Below are 18985 nucleotides of genomic sequence, written 5' to 3'. Positions count from 1 at the left end.
ACCACCACTTTACCATGAAGTGATCACCTCATCATGGATGGCACCAATTAAATTTGTATCCATCCTGTAGCTCAAATTATATTGATAATCTTCCTTGTTGAATTGCAATGATCAGTATTTTGTCATGGATTTGGATTTCAGACATCAACAGGACAAGAGTTACGATGAGGTTCATTGGTTGACAGGAGTTATGTATCTGACTATTTTGCACATACTTGGATAGAATGGTCATAAAGTCTAGCTAGCTAGCACTGATGATATTATCTATTTTGGGTAATGAAATGTCTACAAAAAAACAAGCAAGTGCAAGTCATTTTCTGGGCTGATAAGATAATGATTTTGTCTTATCTTGTATATATTTTTTCCTAGTTATTGGCATTTGTGACAATCTACCAAATTTTAACATTTACTCACAACATGCTTTCCTTCTGCATTTTCTCTCTAACGGTTCCCCTGAAATCCTAGAGAGAAGAAGCAGACTCCAAAGTGTTGGGGGTAATTAGAAAAAAAATGGTGGTTTTCAAAGTTGTACCAGATTACAATCTAATGAAAACCAGACCAGATGCAGTTGAATAGATCTTACTGAATGGGAGGATGAATATAAGAGAAGCCAGTTTCTCAAATAACCTTATCTAGAACTATGCTGAGACTTAAAGCTGACAACTAGCATCTTAAATTGCACCAAGAAGCAAAGTAATGCATCTCTTGAAGCAGTTTGGTGCTATCATTATTCCAAAAAGTTGGAGTGCAAAATAGTCAGATATCCGGCATTTCTCTTATATTAATCTGTCCATTATATTTGATAAAGAGGGAAGGTTTTAGTGGTTATGATATTTAGTTTGTTGTTTATTAGACTGATGTACACATTTTGATCAAACTGCATAGGTCTCCGTTGCAAGGAAAGGAGATACTGAAGCTAGTTTTGACAGAGTTCCACTATAATAAAATTGCCTGCAATTTTCTAACTGATATTATCTAAAGAATTCCTAGAGGTTCTTGGGGATTTTCTAAGTCAACAGCTGGAAATTCTGTAGGGTCCTCAAAAGCAATATGAGTGGCAACAAGTGGCAACTTCAAATCTCAATCAACAAATGCCAAATCTTACACATTGGCAAAAACAATAACACAAAATAGATGTTGATTGCTTACCTGAACACCTATTCTCGTACGCTGAGTGGGTACAGCAGTCACGTGGGTTGCTCATTGTCCAATCTGCATAGGACCGAGCCTAGTCTTTAAAAAGCTTGCTGGATCCACCCCTTCCCCAGAATTTGCGAATCCGTAGACTTAGGCTCAAAGGTGGTGGCTCAAATAATGCTCTACTCTCTTCATAGGAAGAAACAGGTTAAAAGATATAACCATGGTTAGAAGAAATAGGGGGGAAGTGAGTACCCGCTCAGCGTACAAGAAGAGGCGTTCAGGTAAGCAATCAACGCCTATTCTCCGTACTGAAAGAGCGGGTCCAGCAGTCACGTGGGACATACCCAATAGATGAGTCCCTAAGGAGGGATTAGTTCACTATCGTGAGAGATAACAGATTGGAGGATTCTTCTGCTGAAGGCAGCATCCGCTGAAGCATAAGAGTCAATTTTGTAGTGCCTTATGAAAGAGTTTGGAGAGGCCCAAGTGGCTGTTTTGCAGACTTCCTCCAATGGAGCTTGGGTTGCCCATGCGGCAGATGTGCAGTGATACCTCTTGGTATGCTGAGAGAAGCTGACTCATAAGCCTTTGAGATTGCCCTTCGGATCCAATGACCTAATACGGTTGAGGATGCCCTGGATCCAAGGGATCTGCGATAGTAGGCTACAAATAATAATAATAATGCTTCGGACCTCCGAACAGGTCTCATCCGTTGGATATAGATTCGTAGAGTTCTGGTGAGGTCTAGGGTGTGCCATCTGAGCACAAGATGATGATTCTGATTGGAACAGAATGAAGGCAACACAATGTCCTGGGATCTGTGGAACATGGAACTGACCTTTGGTAGAAAGGTGGGGTCCAGGCACAGGACTATTTTGTCTGCATGGAACTGGCATAGATCCTGTCGAATGGAGAGGGCTGCCAGTTCTAAAATGTGTCGGGCAGATGTTATTGCCACCAGAAAGGCTACCTTGTAAGATAGGTACCTGAAGGATACTGACCTTAGGGGTTTGTATGGCGCTTGAGTGAGGGAGTGCAGAACCCGTGGTAAGTCCCAGAATGGGTATCTGTGAACTGTGGGAGGCCTGAGGTTTGAGATGCCTCTTAGAAATTCTTGAATTTCTGGGAAAGAATGGAGTGGTTGTCTGCAAGGCCCTGCTAGGAAAGAAGATAAGGTCCCATACAGTTGGCCTTCTCCGGGTCCCGTCGACTAAACAATGTCATTCGGCGGGACCCAGGGGAAGAGCCTTCTCTGTGGCGGCCCCGACCCTCTGGAACCAACTCTCCCCTGAGATAAGAATTGCCCCCACCCTCCTCGCCTTTCATAAGCTTCTTAAAACCTACCTTTACCATCAGGCATGGGGGAACTGAGATACTCTTTCCCCCTAGGACTTTACAATTTATGCATGGTATGTTTGTAGGTATGTTTGTATGTATGTTTGGTTTTTTTAGTTGTTTTAATATTGGATTGTTACATGCTGTTTTTTATCACTGTTGTTAGCCACCCCGAGTCTACGGAGAGGGGGGGGGACAAATCCAATTAATAATAATAATAATAATAATAATAATAATAATAATAATAATAATAATAATAATAATACACTCTCCCTAGAAAGAAGTAAACATTTTGTGGCCCCCCCAACTCTCCGTTGGGATGATTGTTTGCAATATTCAGTATTTTTTCACTGAAAAAATTCAAGCGGCTTGTAAGCCTCATTGAAAAGTGTTTAAGTGACGCCTTAATTTATTTGGTTTCATGCTGTCTACTGCCAACATTTTTAGACATAGTAAACATACCCGTCTTTCCTCATCTCCCAACGTAGCCACAGTGATACCAAGCGCTACCTATGCATCATCATATTTCCTCATTTTAGCTTTTGGGGGACATACATTATCTCCATCTCTCTCCTCTTTTCTTTTCATCCCTGTTAAATATTTTTCCATGGTGTCTCTTATTTGCACTTCATATCTTCTACTCTGTGCTATTGTTCATTGCAAAAAAACCCTACTCCCTGCAGAAAAAAAGCATGTTCCCTGGGGTCCCACACACACCCTGGCATCGCTCTGCATCCCCCCCCCCGGGGGCCTGCCAACTATATGAAAAACACTGATTTACAGTGAGTTTCCCCCCAATTGCTTTAATGAAAGGAAAGGGATTAATAGAAATCTGTAATAATTGAATTCTTAACTATTATTTGAGATATACATTGCCCATTTTTTATTAGAGAGATTTCTAAAGCAGCTACTTAGGAAGTAGAAGTAGAATATATGAAAGTTAAAATCAGCATTGTTTGTCATTTCTTTAAAATAAAAGCTAAAGTTTTTAAAATGTAGGACCTGGAATATTTATTATTTTTCTTCCTTTTCTCCAATATTATTTGACTTTAATTTGCATTACAGTGTGGCCCGTCCATCCCCCCCCCCCCCGATGACTCCATGCCTCATCAAAATCATTTTTGTGCAAACAAAATAAATAGGGATGAATGCAAAAGCAGCTGAACAAACAAGTTATTTGGATAGCATCAGCGTTGTAAAACAACTAAATATTTTGCAAGAACAGTCTTTATATGTGTGTATGAAGCTCTCTGCCCTGGTTTCAACTCAGTCTTAGCTAAAATGTTTCTTCTTCTTCCAAATCAGCTGTTGAATCTTACAATAATTCATATTGATATTTGTCAGTTTTTAGAGCCAGTTCATTGGCCGATCATCGCTAGACTCCAGGGAGCCTTTGGTAGGTCTTCCGCCTCCATCAGGCTTCAGTAAACTAGGGAAGGAGTACAATTATTTACATTTTGAGGGTTTTGCAGTTCGCCCTTTACATGTTTTGTACATTGGTCGATGTGCTATTTTCATTGGTGGCCATTGTTTAACCTTATTTAACCTAAGACATGGGGCCCAGCATTTTCTCGATTTCCTCAGGTAGCCATAGGGAACGCTTGGCATAATTGTGGGTGAAAACTAGGTCTTCTTTGGAGAAGCTCCTAGTGGCTTGGTTTAGGTCACCAACATACTTGTCCAGGTCTTTGCTAAAAATGTCCCAGAACTCCTTGAAAAGGTCATCAAATTCATGGTTGGTGATGGAGTTGGTTCCAATCACCCTCAGACTGAGGGTATCGAACCAATCCAAGCTCAAGAGGCTTGGGAGGTTGCCATGGCCCACAGTGAGCTGTAGAGACCCCTCATAGTAGTTGATAAGGAATTGCCTTGGCTGATTACGGGAATGTGATTTTCTTGGTAGATGGGGTCATGAGGGTCTCTCAGAGGTGGCTCTTGTATAGACTCAGAGGGGCGAGCTTCAGGGTCTGCCAGGCAATGATGGAGACTGTGAATTTGATGTCGATTTCCATGAGGCAGGGGCACCATTGATTGACACGGTGACCATCAGCTTGCTCTTGCTGGGAACACTGGCACTGGCATCTCACATCTGGTTCGTGTCAGGCAGTTCTTGAGTTGCAGCTTTTGGGCACGGTTTCCAAAATTCCCACTGAAAAGCTTTTGACCGTTCATGATTTGTGGCATTAGAAGCATGTGCATAATTGGCAGGCAAAATCCAGAGCGGCAGCCAGGGTCAGATTAGGTCTCGCCAGGAGCCGGCACTGGAGGCAAATATCTTGCATGCCCTGTTCTCTTCATAGTTTAGCTAAAATGGATTTACAGATTTCATCTTGGTTGGAATGCCCAACCAATGGAATGATATATAGTACTACAATATTCTCACTGCTTAATACAGTCACACATTATTTTTATCCATATTAATCGATAAATGAGCAATGGTGAAAAAAGTATCTTGCATAGTCAGATCATTTCTTTGTCCATTAAGAGTGATAACCAAACTAAACTAAACAAAATAAAACCAAACTAAACCAAACCAAGATGTGCACCTTTTAGAAGGGAAATTTGAGAGTGGCACGAAGGCCCAGCCAGTTTCCTGCCATTCCCCTTTTAATCCCGGCCATCTCAGGCTTTTCTTGGCTGCCAGAGGAGCCTTTCGGTGGTGCTTAAGGATGCTTTGGCAATTACAACAAATCCGCACACTTATAATATTCAAAAGAAAATTGAAGTAATATCACAAGCATATTCATGGTTTCACTCTGTGATTACAGTTTCACTTAACAACTAAATTAGCAAACCCATTGCTAAATAACTATATTTTCTTTTACATTCTTGTTTGCTCTTCTTTTCTTTTTGATGAGCATCCTGTTGATTTTTAAGTGATTTCTTAAATTTAATATCAAAATAAAAGGTGTTATTTCATAATGTAGCTCATTATGCCTGGAAAGTGATAAATGTTGTGTAGTTCTTTGTACAATCAAAAATTATGCATAATTCTATTCCAAATCCTTCAATCCACTTTATGTCTGCTTTAATCTCTTCTTTAAAAAAGCCAGAGGTATCTTTATATTAATTATTAAACTGAAATCAATTTGCACATTAAAACCCCAGGATACCCAAGTAAAGATCAATAGCCTCATTGTGCTATCAAAGTAAATATCTGATAATCCAGTTTTTAACAAAATAGCAATTATTCTTGTTTTCTGTTCTTTTTTGTTTCAATAAACTAAAATGGGTAAAAACATAAATAAACATGGCCTTAATTTGTAGTCATTTCTATTAAACCTGACATTCCATGAATAATAATTACTATTTACTCTTGTAACAGCCTTCCATTCTGCATCCCTATTCATCAAATAAGAAAAGAAGAAAAAAAGGCTTGTGCTTTAGACTAATAATTCACTGTTCTACTTCTACAATAAATGAAATTAGATACGGAATTAGTTGAATCCCCTCTGATCACCAGAATCCAACAAATAAATACTTTTTACATTTAAGATTAAAGGGTGCAACACATTTCCCATTCAAATAATAATCTACTCTAGCACACAATCAAAAGACAGTTCAAATAGAATCGAAAGCAAAAGGATTACTAGAAACACAAATTAGCATGGGATGCTAACATTTTCTACATAGACAATATTCAAAGGCTGTCAATATTATAGAATAATTAGCTGTAGCTTTATTCACAGTCCAGAACCAAACTGCATTTCCTCTCTACAATACACTTTAACTTCCTCTCTCTAACTTCTTTCCTTGTTCCCATTTCATTTCTTTTAACTCCTTTTCAATAACACATATTTTTTCATCCAAAAAAGGAATGATAAGATGTCCCTGACACATCAAATAAATAATAATAACAACAACAATTAATAAAGCACAAACTAGGAAGTAACAAAACAACGAGTAATTATGAACAAGCTGAAGAAACTGCTACAATACATGGACAAACTGACCAGCCAGTGGAAGAAACCAACATACAAAATGAAGATCCTTCTGTGCAACAACTCAAAAATGTGGAGCTAAGTGGTCTAGCAAAAATGGGGAAATAAAAGATTGAAAACCACATCAAAGAAAACAGAAAGAAAAAGACTACTCACCACTTCTAAAATGCATAGCAAATGAGTGAAAGATCGGCTAATTGCCGTGAACAACATTTTAATTTCCATCCCATAAGCACACTATATGAAACCAACCAACGAATGTATCGCACAGCTGCCATTATAACTGCAGAACTGGCTTATAAAATGCCCAAAAAGAAACCCACCTAAACACCAACGTGGAAAACTTGACTTGAAAATAAAATGTTAAAAAACATGAGAGGATGTCAGCAATTTAAAGTAGACGTAAGAAGGAAAACTAAAGAACAAAAAGCTGAAAAGTGATTTACACAAAAAATACAGCCTAGAGGAAAAAACAATAATGGAAATCATGGGAGAAATAAAACAACATGTAATAGCAATACCAAAAAAAATTGAAAGATATGAAGGATGAATAAAACAATATCATGAAAATGTCCAGTTCAGAAGAAACCACCAATGAATGTATAAGCAAATACAGTAATCCCTCACTACTTTGCAGTTCACCTTTTTCGGATTCACTACTTCAGAGATGTTTTCAAAGGGGGCTTATGGCCTATATATCGCGGATAATGAAGGAAAATCCAGGAAAATTGTGAAAAATGGATATCCAAAACATTCCTAGCAGATGCCTTGCATCTTAGAACTCCAGGGCAGGGACGGTTTGTGTGTATGTATGGGGGGAGGGACTGCAGCAGCGCCTTCCTTCAGTCCACGCATCATGGGGAAGGCTTGTCTTGTCCTCCAGTTTGTGGATGTTTCCCAACTCTCTGAAAATTGTCTGCTGCCATCTGACTACAAGAAAACCACTACAACCGCTGTTGACCACTGAGAGAAGCTGGTCTCTCTCTGCGGTCAGCAGCGGCGGGTTGTTAAAAATACAGGGAGGGTTTTAAAAGTTCAAATACTCGTTAAATACATAAAAAATATCTTGCCTCTACTTCGTGGAAATTCATTTTTCACGGGTGGTCTTGGAACGCATCCCCCGTGAAAAATGAGAGATCACTGTAATGTACAAGCAGAGAAGGTCAAGAAACACCTGACCAGTCTCCATCATCGCACGGCCACTCAATTTGATAAAATGCTTCAAAATGCAATACACAAAGAATGGTTAGGAGTTTGCTGAACATACTTGATAATGAAAGATCTAGAAAAGGGCACAGAACCAAGCAACTATCGACCAATTACTCGTTTGTCAACAATGTTCAAACATTTTACAATAATACTGGCAAATTCAGTTCAGTCATCTGATGGAAAACTGTTTGTATCCAGTAGAACAAAAAGGAAGTTATAAAAAATCAACAGGAACACTAACGTGTTTCCCCGATAGTAAGGCAGTGTCTTACTTTCTTTTTACCCCCAAAAGCCCCCCTATGTCTTTCTTTCGGGGTATGTCTTATATTGGAAAAAAATTGAAAGGGTCGCGTTCCCGAAGGCTCAAAGTTGACTCAGCCTTCCATCCTTAACGAGGGTAAGTCAGAAAAGCACAGGGTCTGCAATGTTTGGGGTCCATCAGCTGATGAAAGGCACTGAAAAAAAGGAGGAAAGGAGCTAAAAAGAAGCAGGAGGATTGAAAGACCCGCATAATTTCCGAGCGGGGACGGGGCGCGGGAGGAGGCAGCGCTGCACCAGACCCCTCAGGCCGCTCCGCCCGGGATGGGGCTCCTCCGGAGGGGCGCACGGGGGTTCGGGAGGAGCCCCATCCCGGGCGGAGCAGCCTGAGGGGTCCGGTGCAGCGCTGCCTCCTCCCGCGCCCCGTCCCCGCTCGGCAATCGGCCCGGCAGCATTGCTGGCGTTCCAGGCGGGCCGCCCGGCATAAGCAGCGGTTTCGTGCCTCTCTTGCCGAGCGAGGACGGGGTGCGGGAGGAGGCAGCGCTGCATCGGACCCCTCAGGCTGCTCCGTCCGGGATGGGGCTCCTCCCGAGCCCTCGTGCGCCCCTCTGGAGGAGCCCCATCCCGGGCGGAGCGCCTGAGGGGTCTGGTGCGGCGCTGCCTCCTCCCGCACCCCGTCCCCGCTCAGCAATCGGCCCGGCGGCATTGCTGGTGTTCCAGGCGGGCCTCCCGGCATAAGCAGCAGTTTCGTGCCTCTCTTGCCGAGCGAGGACGGGGCGCGGGAGGAGGCAGCGCCGCACCGGACCCCTCAGGCTGCTCCGCCCGGGATGGGGCTCCTCCGGAGGGGCGCACGAGGGCTCGGGAGGAGCCCCATCCCGGGTGGAGCAGCCTGAGGGGTCCGGTGCAGCCCTGCCTCCTCCCGCGCCCCGTCCCTGCTCGGCAATCGGCCCGGCGGCATTGCTGGTGTTCCAGGCGGGCCTCCCGGCATAAGCAGCGGTTTCGTGCCTCTCTTGCCGAGCGAGGACGGGGGCGGGAGGAGGCAGCGCCGCACCGGACCCCTCAGGCTGCTCCGCCTGGGATGGGGCTCCTCCGGAGGGGCGCACGGGGGCTCGGGAGGAGCCCCATCCCGGGCGGAGCAGCCTGAGGGGTCCGGTGCAGCCCTGCCTCCTCCCGCGCCCCGTCCCTGCTCGGCAATCGGCCCGGCGGCAATACCCCCCGTGTTTCCCCGAAAGTAAGACATATGTCTTACTTTCGGGGTATGGCTTATATTAGCCGACCCCCCTGAAACCCCCCATATGTCTTACAATCGGGGGGGTCTTACTATCGGGGAAACACGGTAGTTGCTCATTGACAAAATGATACTAAAATGCAAAATGAAGATAAATGAATTTAAATATGGCATGGATTGATTACAAGAAGGCATTTTATTCTTTACACCAGAGCTGGATTAACACCTGTCTGGAAAAGTTTGGAATCACAAAAATATCTGTATAGTTTTGAAAGCAAATATGCAAAAATGGAAAACAGTTCTAACAGCAAATGGGGAAAACATTGGTGAAGTCAACATCAGATGAGGAATTTTCCAAAGCGACTCATTTTCACCACTACTGTTCAGCATCGCATTAATTCCACTGATAATAATCCTATGAAACACGAAACTGGGATACCAAATTTCATGCCAACATGGCAAGATAAACCATTTACTCTACATGGATAACTGAAAAATGTATGAAAAAGCCCCACTAAATTTAAATCAATACTCAACACAGTTCCACTGTTCAACAGTGAACTAACTGAATTTATTCAGTTTTAAATGAACTTTGGACTTGAAAAATATGTTATATTATCCATGTAGCAAGGAAAAATGAAAAAGAAAACAACAGAAGGAATAGAACAGGGAAATTGAAGCATAATGAAAGCATTAGCAAAGGATGACAGTTACAAATATCTAGGCATATTTGAAGCAGACATCTTGAATAACAACTTGAATGGAAAAATTAAACAGTCAACACAACAGGAATACATCAGGAGGGTCTGCAAAATATTAAAATCAAAGCTGAATGCAGGAAACATAATTAAAGCCATTAATACATGGGTAGTTCCAGTGATATGCTACTCATTTGGAATCATCAACTGGGCTTTGGCTGGATGACAAGATTAAATAGATGGGGAAAAACGTTTTGCATGGAAAATGTGATGACAACCTTACATGGGCATGGCTTAAAATGGGAACCATCAAGAAAGAAACGGAAGGTTTAATACTCACTGCTCAAGAATACGTACTATAAACAATGCCATGAAAGCGAAGATGCAAAAATCTACTGACATTCCAAACTGACGACTTTGCAACGAGAAAGTTGAAACTATTATGCATAGAAAGGGGTTGCAGGAGAGGCATGGCGGGCGTTCCCAAAGCGCTCGGCGAAAGCGCTCCCAGCGAAGCAGATGCGAGAGCGCTTTCTCCGGGTGCTTTGGGAATGCCTGCACCGCCTCTCCTGTAGCCCCTTCGCTGGGAGCGCTTTCGTCCAGGGCTGCCAGCAAAGGGGCTGCAGGAGAGGCGGGGCGGGCATTCCGGAAGCGCTCGGCAAAAGCGCTCCCAGCGATGCGGCTGCGAGAGCTCTTTCTCCGAGCACTTTTGGAACGCCTGCCCTGCCTCTCTTGCAGCCTCTTCACTGGGAGCGCTTTGGTCCAGGACTATCAGCAAAGGGGCTGCAGGAGAGGCAGGGCAGGCGTTCCCAAAGCACTCAGAGAAAGCGCTCCAAGCGAAGCGGCTGCGAGAACGCTTTCTCCGAGCACTTTCCCTGAGCGCAGAATCCCAGCAGGGGCTGTAATCAAATGGGAAATCCAGGCAGTGACAGTAACAAGGCAGGGAAATCCCTGCAGCAGTCAGAGAACGCACGCGCAGTACGAGAGCACATGCGCAGTATAAGAGCGCACACACAGTACAAGAGCGCACACGCAGTATAAGAGCGCACACGCAGTACAAGAGCGCACGCACAGTACAAGAGCGCACGTGCAGTAAGAGAGCCCACACCACTGGGCTCAGGTTCATAAAACAAAAATGCTTCTTAAGACAAGGCAAACAAATCGTAAACCCTGAGTTCGTATCACAAAAAGTTTGTATGAAGGGGCGTTCGTAAGACGAGGTATCACTGTATTTAAAAGATACTTCTTTCTACATAAAAACAAAACCTAACCTTCTAGTCTTCAATATCCCAATTTTTAAGTATTATTATTATAATTCTACAGTAACTCTAATAAATTTGATATCTTAATAAACTATTTTTAAAAAAATATTATTAAAAAAAAAACTACTTACCACGCAAGACAGTAAGTCTTGTGGACACACTTATTTCTCCAACACTGTTGGATGCAACACATTCATAAATAGCTTCATCTCGTGGAGTTCGCAGTGGTTGTATTCTGAGAACTGATCCAGATCCATCATCAAACTCTATTACCTGTTGAAGGAAACAACAGCTGTCACAGGTGTTGTTACAAGCACCTACCTCTTGGGTTAATACTGTATAAAGTAATAACTGAACTATTCTAAATTCCTCCTGCGTAACTGTTTGCAATTCATACAAGTGATGTTTTAAGTACTATTAGGTGCAAAACTTAATCTGTTACTGAAACTTAGTTGACATTATGCTGACCTTTGACCTGAACAATGATTTGAGCCATAAGAAAATAGTAGATACATAACTACAATTACTACAACAATTCTTTTCAAATTACATCAATATCCTCAATCTTGAAAATATCTACTAGATACTTTGGATCAGCTGGCAGTTAGAAATTAAAAACCCCTGAGGTGAACATGACCATAATATTCAGGGAGTTTCGGGCAGTAATGAGATTGTGGCACTATAAATGGATCTTAGTTTTTCTCAAATCATCAACTTTGAGTTCCAAAAGGAGGCTTATGGAGGAAAGACAATAGAGGGCAGGAGAAAAGGATGAGTCACAGGTATGGGGGAATATGCTAAGCCTGAGATTTCATGGAAAGGTGATCTTAGTGCCTAAGGCTTATACAGTCTATGGAGATTCTCAGTCATCCAGGGTCATGGTTGTCCCAAAGGTGCCTTTTCAAGAGGCAACTTGACTTTATGTTTTTCCTTTGAAGACTTTTTGCTTCTCATCCAAGAAGCCTCTTAAGCTTAACTCCTGTTGCCTCTTGAAAAAGCACCTTTGGGTTAAGGCTTATACTGTTTCCTGGCGCTCAGTCTCAGGCCCTGATTTCAGAATCTCAATGGCTCTTGACTGACTGATTGGAAGCAACTCAGATGAGTGGCTACATAAATAAATAATAAATATTTAAATATATTAATGGCCCTATATTCCAATCAACATTAACAAATGGCCCTTCTATTAAAATAATCAACCATATGTAATTTCCATTTCCTAAAATAACTTTCTAATTCATCTGCTTCCAGACAATTAGAAGACATCTCTTACTGTTGTGCTTTATTATTACCAAATTTACTCTGCTGCATGTACCACATCTGGGGAAAAAATATTCTGGCAAGATTCCCATGAAATGGAATTATCATTGAAAACATAGAAGACAGTGATCCGAAAGAGATTGGCAAGTTTTACCCAAACAGAATAAGAACGTGACAGAAGACTGGTGACTTATAGACCACTTTTTCCCTTTTGCAATTATGAAGTATATTTGTGTAGAAAGGATTATTACTTAGCTAGCTAAGGTATTTTTGCATTTAATGTAAGAAAACATAAGCATTATATTGTAAATTTCTCCACATAGGGACTTGGAAAAAAAGTATATAAGAAGTTTAGCAGATTGTAGCATTGTATCATAAATTACTCTCACCTGAACCTTTTATCTATACAGTATTCCTATTTGTATTGATTAAGATAAAGAAACTTTCTTGATTTTCCTAAAGTACCCTCTACTAGAGAAAAAGAGGAGAAAGCTGCATACTAAAAATAATATTTCCCATAAAAATATTCTCAGCAAATAGGTCAACTGTCTGAATTACAAAAGTATGTTATCAGACTATCCCTTGATCTTGTCTGCAACAGACAATGACATATTTAAAATATCTCTGACTGAGAGGGCACTGTCTGAAAATTATGATCAGGTCATTGATGAAATATGCTACTAAAGTTGCTCCAGTTGTTATTGTTTGTCCTTTATCAATTCAGTTCTTCAAGAAAAGTATGCAAAACTGTAAAAGCCATACAGGGTGGTGGACAAAAAAATAGAAACACTTGACTTTTTGGCATCATAATGTTTGAACATGTTCAAATCAATCAAAACTTGACATATTTTAATGTTTTTTTAAAAAAGAAATTCTATTATTTGATATGTTTTTTTAAACTACCTTTTTTTTTTTACAGAAATTTAAGGAAATTGGTTATAACCTTCTAGAAATGGCAGACCTCTCAGACTTTCAAAGAGGCCAAATTGTTGGTGCTCGAATGGCAGGCGCTAGTGTAACAGAAAGTGCCTGAATGGCAGGCGTTTCAAGAGATAATGTCTAAAAAGTAATGACTGCTTCTGAAAGAGAAGGGAAAACATCCTCAGCCAAGCACAGATTTGGTCGAAAGTCGAAGTTGTCTGAGAGAGACCGTCGGACTCTAACGCGAATTGTTAGAGCGGATTGCAAGACCAGAGTTCCTAAAATCACTGCAGAGCTCAATAGACACGTACAGAACCCAGTTTCTATAAAAACTGTTTGAAGGGAGCTTCACAAATCTGGATTCCATGGAAGAGCTGCAATTAGAAAACCTCTGCTCTCAAAGACAAATGTTTCAAAGCGTTTAGAGTACTGTAGAAACCACCAAAAATGGTCCCTCAAGCAGTGGCAAAATGTGATTTTCCTGACAAATCATCGTTTACCATTTTTCCGACCTCCGGACGTGTTTACATTTGTAGACAGCCAAAAGAATAATTTCATCCAGACTGCCTTCTCCCAACCGTCAAACATGGTGGTTCAGTGATGATCTGGAGTGCTATTTCTTGGAAATTCGCCAGGCCAAGGATTTTTCTTCATGGAAGAATTAACAGCCATCACTATTTAGGAATTTTGGCCGACCAAATTCATCCTATGGTTCAAGAACTGTTTCCAGAGGGGGATGCACCAATCCATAGAGCAAGAATTGTTAAAGAATGGCACGAGGAACATTCTAATGAAGTTCAGCATCTCATCTGGCCACCACAATCACCAGAACTCAACATTATTGAGCATTTATGGTCGATTTTAGAGATTCAAGTAAGAAGTCGATTTCCACCACCATCGTCTCTAAAAGAACTGGAGGGTGCTTTAACTGAAGAATGGGCTAAAATTCCTTTGGAAACAATTCACAATTTGTATGAATCAATACCTCGGAGAATTGAGACTGTATTTGCTGCAAAAGGTAGACCAACACCATATTAAAAGATATTTTGATGATTTTTCAAGGTGTTTCCATTTCTATGTCCACCCCCTGTATTTTGAACTTCAGAGTAGACACAAAGTTCTACACAAAATGTTGCATTGTCTGTTCCAGCAGCTGCCATTCCTGGAAAACTGAAGAAATGTGTATTGAGAGACCTTTCTTCCTTCATAATGCCGTAACACATTATTTTTGGCCTTTATTTTCAGCCTATTAGCACTGAATCCCAAAAAAATGTATTGGATGCCCACCAGATAGCAATAAAATATTAAACCTTTAAATATACATAAACATAAACAACAAAAGTCACACTGCTTCATCATAAGGAAATTTTGGAAAAATGTGAGGTTACTGTGTTAGACATTCTAGAAGTATTTGGACAATAATTCTTATTTTGTGCTTAAAGGTACAGATATTCATCTCAACGTATGACACAATTGAGCCTTAAATTAATGTTGCTAAGTGAGACATTTGTTAAGTGAGTTTTCCCCATTTTATGACCTTTCTTGACACAGTTGTTAAATGAATCATTGGTTGTTAAGTGAATCTGGTTTGCCCTTTGACTTTGCTTGTCAGAAGATCTCAAAAAGTGATCACATGATCTTGGAAGACAGCAACTGTCATAAATATGAACCAGTTGCCAAGCATCTGAATTTTGATCACATAATCATGGGGATGCTGCAAAGGTTATAACTGTGAAAAACAGTCGTAACAGTCATTTTTAGTGCTGTTGTAACTTTATACTGTCACTTAATGAATTGATATATGTTAAGGACTACCTGTAGTCTTCAACTTACAATCATTAATTTATCAACCTGTTGAAGTTATAACAGCACTGAAGAAAGTGACTTAAAACCAGTCCTTACACTTACAACCACTGTAGCATTCCCACAACTAAGAGACCAACATTTGGGTGCTTGGCAACTGGCAAGTATTTTTCATGACAGATGCAATATCCCAGTCATGTAATTATCATTTGCAACCTTCTGAATTGGGCTTCTGATAAGCCAATATAAGTCAACAGGGAAAACCAAATGCATTTAACAACCACATGATTCACTTAACAAATTGTAATGATTTGTTTTAACAACTATGGTTAAAAAAAGGTCATAAAATTGCCCACGACTTATTTAACAACTGCTTTGCTTGGGAACAGAAATTTTGCTCCCAATTACGCTCGTAACTATGATTACTTGTACTTTTGTTACACAGAGCACCCATTCTGGCCTTTAATCAATACAAAACTGCAGAATCCAGCTTTGAGCACTCAAAATTCCTAATCTATCTTCTATATAAACTTGGTTCAATTGCTGCTTTATAAATTTTCTCTCATACTTTTGATATCTGCAGTGGGGTAGAAAACTGTAAATTTGTTCTGTCACAGAAGACTGTAAATTTACTCTGTCACAGCCTAAGGAAGCACAGAGTGTAAAAACGTGCAATTTATACTGAGTTGTTTTCAGGTAGACACCATCCATACACATATCCATTTTTGAGTATACATACAATAGAGGATAATGTTTCCACGTGCAACAAAGGGATAGGTAACAGATAGCTTCTATCATGCTGACCTTTGCTTGGCTATGCATGGAAGCAGGAAGGAATGGGTCTAAAGAAATCTTGACTCAAAATGGCATCGGACCAGAATACCTTCAGAACTGCCTTCTGCCACACGAATCCCAGCGACCGATTAGGTCCCCCTTCTCTGGGTCCCGTCGACAAAACAATGCTGTCTGGTGGGCCCCAGGGAAAGAGCCTTCTCTGTGGCGGCCCCTGGACCTCTGGAACCAACTTCCCCCGGAGATTAGAACTGCTCCCACCTCCTTGCCTTTCGTAAGCTATTAAAGACCCACCTATGTCGTCAGGCATGGGGAAATTAAAATAGGGAAGCTGAGCCCCTGGGTTTTATTATTTATGTATGGTATGAATGTGTTGTATGGTTTTTAAATAATGGGTTTTAGATTTCTTTTAATGTATTAGATTTGTTACATTGTTGTTATTGTTGTGAGCCGCCCCCGAGTCTTCGGAGAAGGGCGGCATACAAATCTAATAAATTATTATTATTATTATTATTATTATCATTATTGTTATCATTATTATTATTTTTAAGGAATACTGTCTGAGTCTTCACCTTCACCAACCAACAGGATGACAATTTTCTATTCAGGATTATGTTATTATATATGTAATGGTCCCATACTTATTCAGAAGCTATTGGACCTAGGGGGGATTTTCAGTCAATTAGTTCATGGTTGTCCCAAAGGTGTTTTTTCAAGAGGCAATTGGACTTTCTGATTTCTTCTTTGAAAACATTTCGTTTCTCATCTAAGAAGCTTCTTCAGCTTTGGAACTATTGAACCCATGACATTACGGTTTATAATCCTACCGATTTTTCCCTGCCTCTAGGAAATGTTTATGTTTATGTCTATGTTTATATTGCCGCCTCTTTGCTCATGGTGACTCAAGGAGGCTTACAGAATATAAAAACCACATTTTAAAAAAGTAAAACTAATTTAAAAAAACAAATTAATTAATAAATTACACCCTGCTTTCCACCCTAGCGACAGTAACAGCCAATCACATGAGCCATTTAATGGGCTCCATCCCACTCTGGGTTCCCAGGCCCACTGGCAGAACCAGGTCTTGAGTGCCTTTTAGAAGAGAATTAGAGACATGCTTGTGATAGGTGAAGAAAAGAGAAAGATTTAGTACCAACTAACATGGATTCTATTATATCACATATTTTTATCCAATTTTTGTTCTCCACTGCATCTGGAAGGAGAGTCCAACATGGGTAATTCACCAATCTTATTGGTAGAGACTGAGTTAATTTAAATATTTAAATATGAGGTAGTCACCGCCCCTTAGCAGCCCCCAATACCTCAGTTTTTAAAAACTCAGTCTTAGTGTAGAGACTGTTGAGTTTGCTTCTCTGATGAAGTATTAATAGTAGTAGTAGTAGTAATAATAATAATAATAATAATAATAATAATAATAATAATATAATAATAATTAATTATTAATTTTTCTGTTTTTCTCCCCTTTCTATTTGCAGGTGCTGTGAATCATGAAAGGGATTTTAAGGGGTCTCTGCCCTCCGCGGGCAGAATCACCCCCACCGTTACTCTCCTCGAGCTTCCCTTCCCTCAGTGGGTACCATGCCTAACGAGGAGCACCTCAGCCTAGGGTCCCCGACCTCAGTGGTCATACCCGGCTGTCAGCTGAAGGTGAGGGGGTCCGCCCCCCTCACTGGGTAGCTTGGACTGCAGGATTTCAATGGAAAACTGACAGCGACTTGTTTTGGTGCCGGGCCAGCGCCTCTCAGCTGTTTGGCGGCTATTGATTGAAGTCGCTGCGGCTGCCGCCGCTGCAGCAAAAGCCGTTTGCCGAGCCGAAAAGCCGCTTGGATCGGCTGGCTCGAAGAGGCGAATCGTGGGGGGGGGCATCACCTTAAAGGAAGCTCCCCAGTGTAGCGGAGGCGGCGAAAAAGGCGGGAGCGCCATTTTGGGGCAACGGATGCACGCGCCCGCCCTGTTTAGGTGGGTATAAGGTTGCTCTCCGCCCAATCACTGGGCGCGACCAACCTGTCAAACACAGGCGTAGGCTCTGAGGTGCCAAAACGCCATTTTGAAGGCATTTGCTCAGTGACAGCTATATCTGTCAGCGTGTCTTTGGCTTCTGTCAAAAATAGAACAACTGTTAACCGTGAGTAATGGAGGAAAAGACCTTAGAGAAAGCATCTTCCCCCATTGTATTGCCTCAGGATAAAGGCAAGGGGAAGTCCAAAGAAAAATCTAAGGCTCCAGCCTCTTCTTCAATCAAGGAGGCAGAGAGGCGCATTAAAGCGTTGGAGCAGAAACTAGAGGCAGCCCTCTTAGCTCCAAGAACCGTCTCTCCCTTATTGCAGGCCAGGGATCCACCAACCCTATCTGTTTTGAGACCCTCAGAGACATTATCAGAGAGAGATTGGTCTCCAGAGAGGCAGCACCCATTTATGCCTCAGGTTGTTCCTCCATCTGGCCATCAGCAACCAAGACCAGGGTCTGCCAGCCACTCATTGAAGAGTGCCCCTTCTGCCACTTTTACGCCCACTGCGGCTGGGCTGCGTGTGCAACCATATACCTGGCAGCAGATGTCCCCTGCCTTACAGGGACTCATCTCTGATGTTTACTCACAAGGGATGGCAGCGGGGGTGCAACAGAATGTCAAACACCCCCACCCAACACAGCCCAGGAACCTATGGGCTGCACCGCCCCCCTCGGGTATGGGGTCCTGGATGGAGGAGCCGTCACCCCTAGAGGATGCCGAAAAAGAATATGACTTTTCGGATGATGAGACAGCTCCTGATCCTCCGGTGACAGCTGGGCTCTTTAAGGCTCCCCTTTTCAAGATTCTGCTGCATAAAGCTAAGCAGGTGGCAGACTTACCGGGTCCAACCAAGGCTACTGAGGTCTGAGATGATCCTAAGCCTTCGGTAGTATTATTCAAGGAGCCCCAACCCGAGACTGATCATGTGCCATCCTCGGACATATTCAGGCAAAGCATCAAGCGCCCATGGCAGCAGCCTGCAGCAGCTCAAGGCCCTTCGGTCATCGAAAGGAAGTTTTATACTTTACATGATGACATGGAAAAGCTGCTGGAATTTCCGCCCATAGACCAGCCGGTAATGACTTTGATATCTAAGGCCTTGGTACCATCTG

The 18985-nt window shown here is 41.8% G+C and overlaps 1 protein-coding gene across 1 annotated transcript in view; it reads right to left on the bottom strand.

Annotated features, from left to right (window-relative positions):
* Nucleotides 1–18985, bottom strand: part of PTPRD (protein tyrosine phosphatase receptor type D) — a 450382-nt gene that overhangs the window by 244424 nt on the left and 186973 nt on the right. The window contains exon 4 of the mRNA XM_070742569.1: nt 11203–11344. Within this exon, the coding sequence (XP_070598670.1) occupies nt 11203–11344 (142 nt within the window). The remainder of the gene's footprint in view (nt 1–11202; nt 11345–18985) is intronic.

Source organism: Erythrolamprus reginae, chromosome 2 (genome assembly GCF_031021105.1).
Source record: "Erythrolamprus reginae isolate rEryReg1 chromosome 2, rEryReg1.hap1, whole genome shotgun sequence".
NCBI classification, from domain to species: Eukaryota; Metazoa; Chordata; class Lepidosauria; order Squamata; family Dipsadidae; genus Erythrolamprus; species Erythrolamprus reginae.
This window is presented reverse-complemented; position numbering and strand designations above follow the sequence as displayed.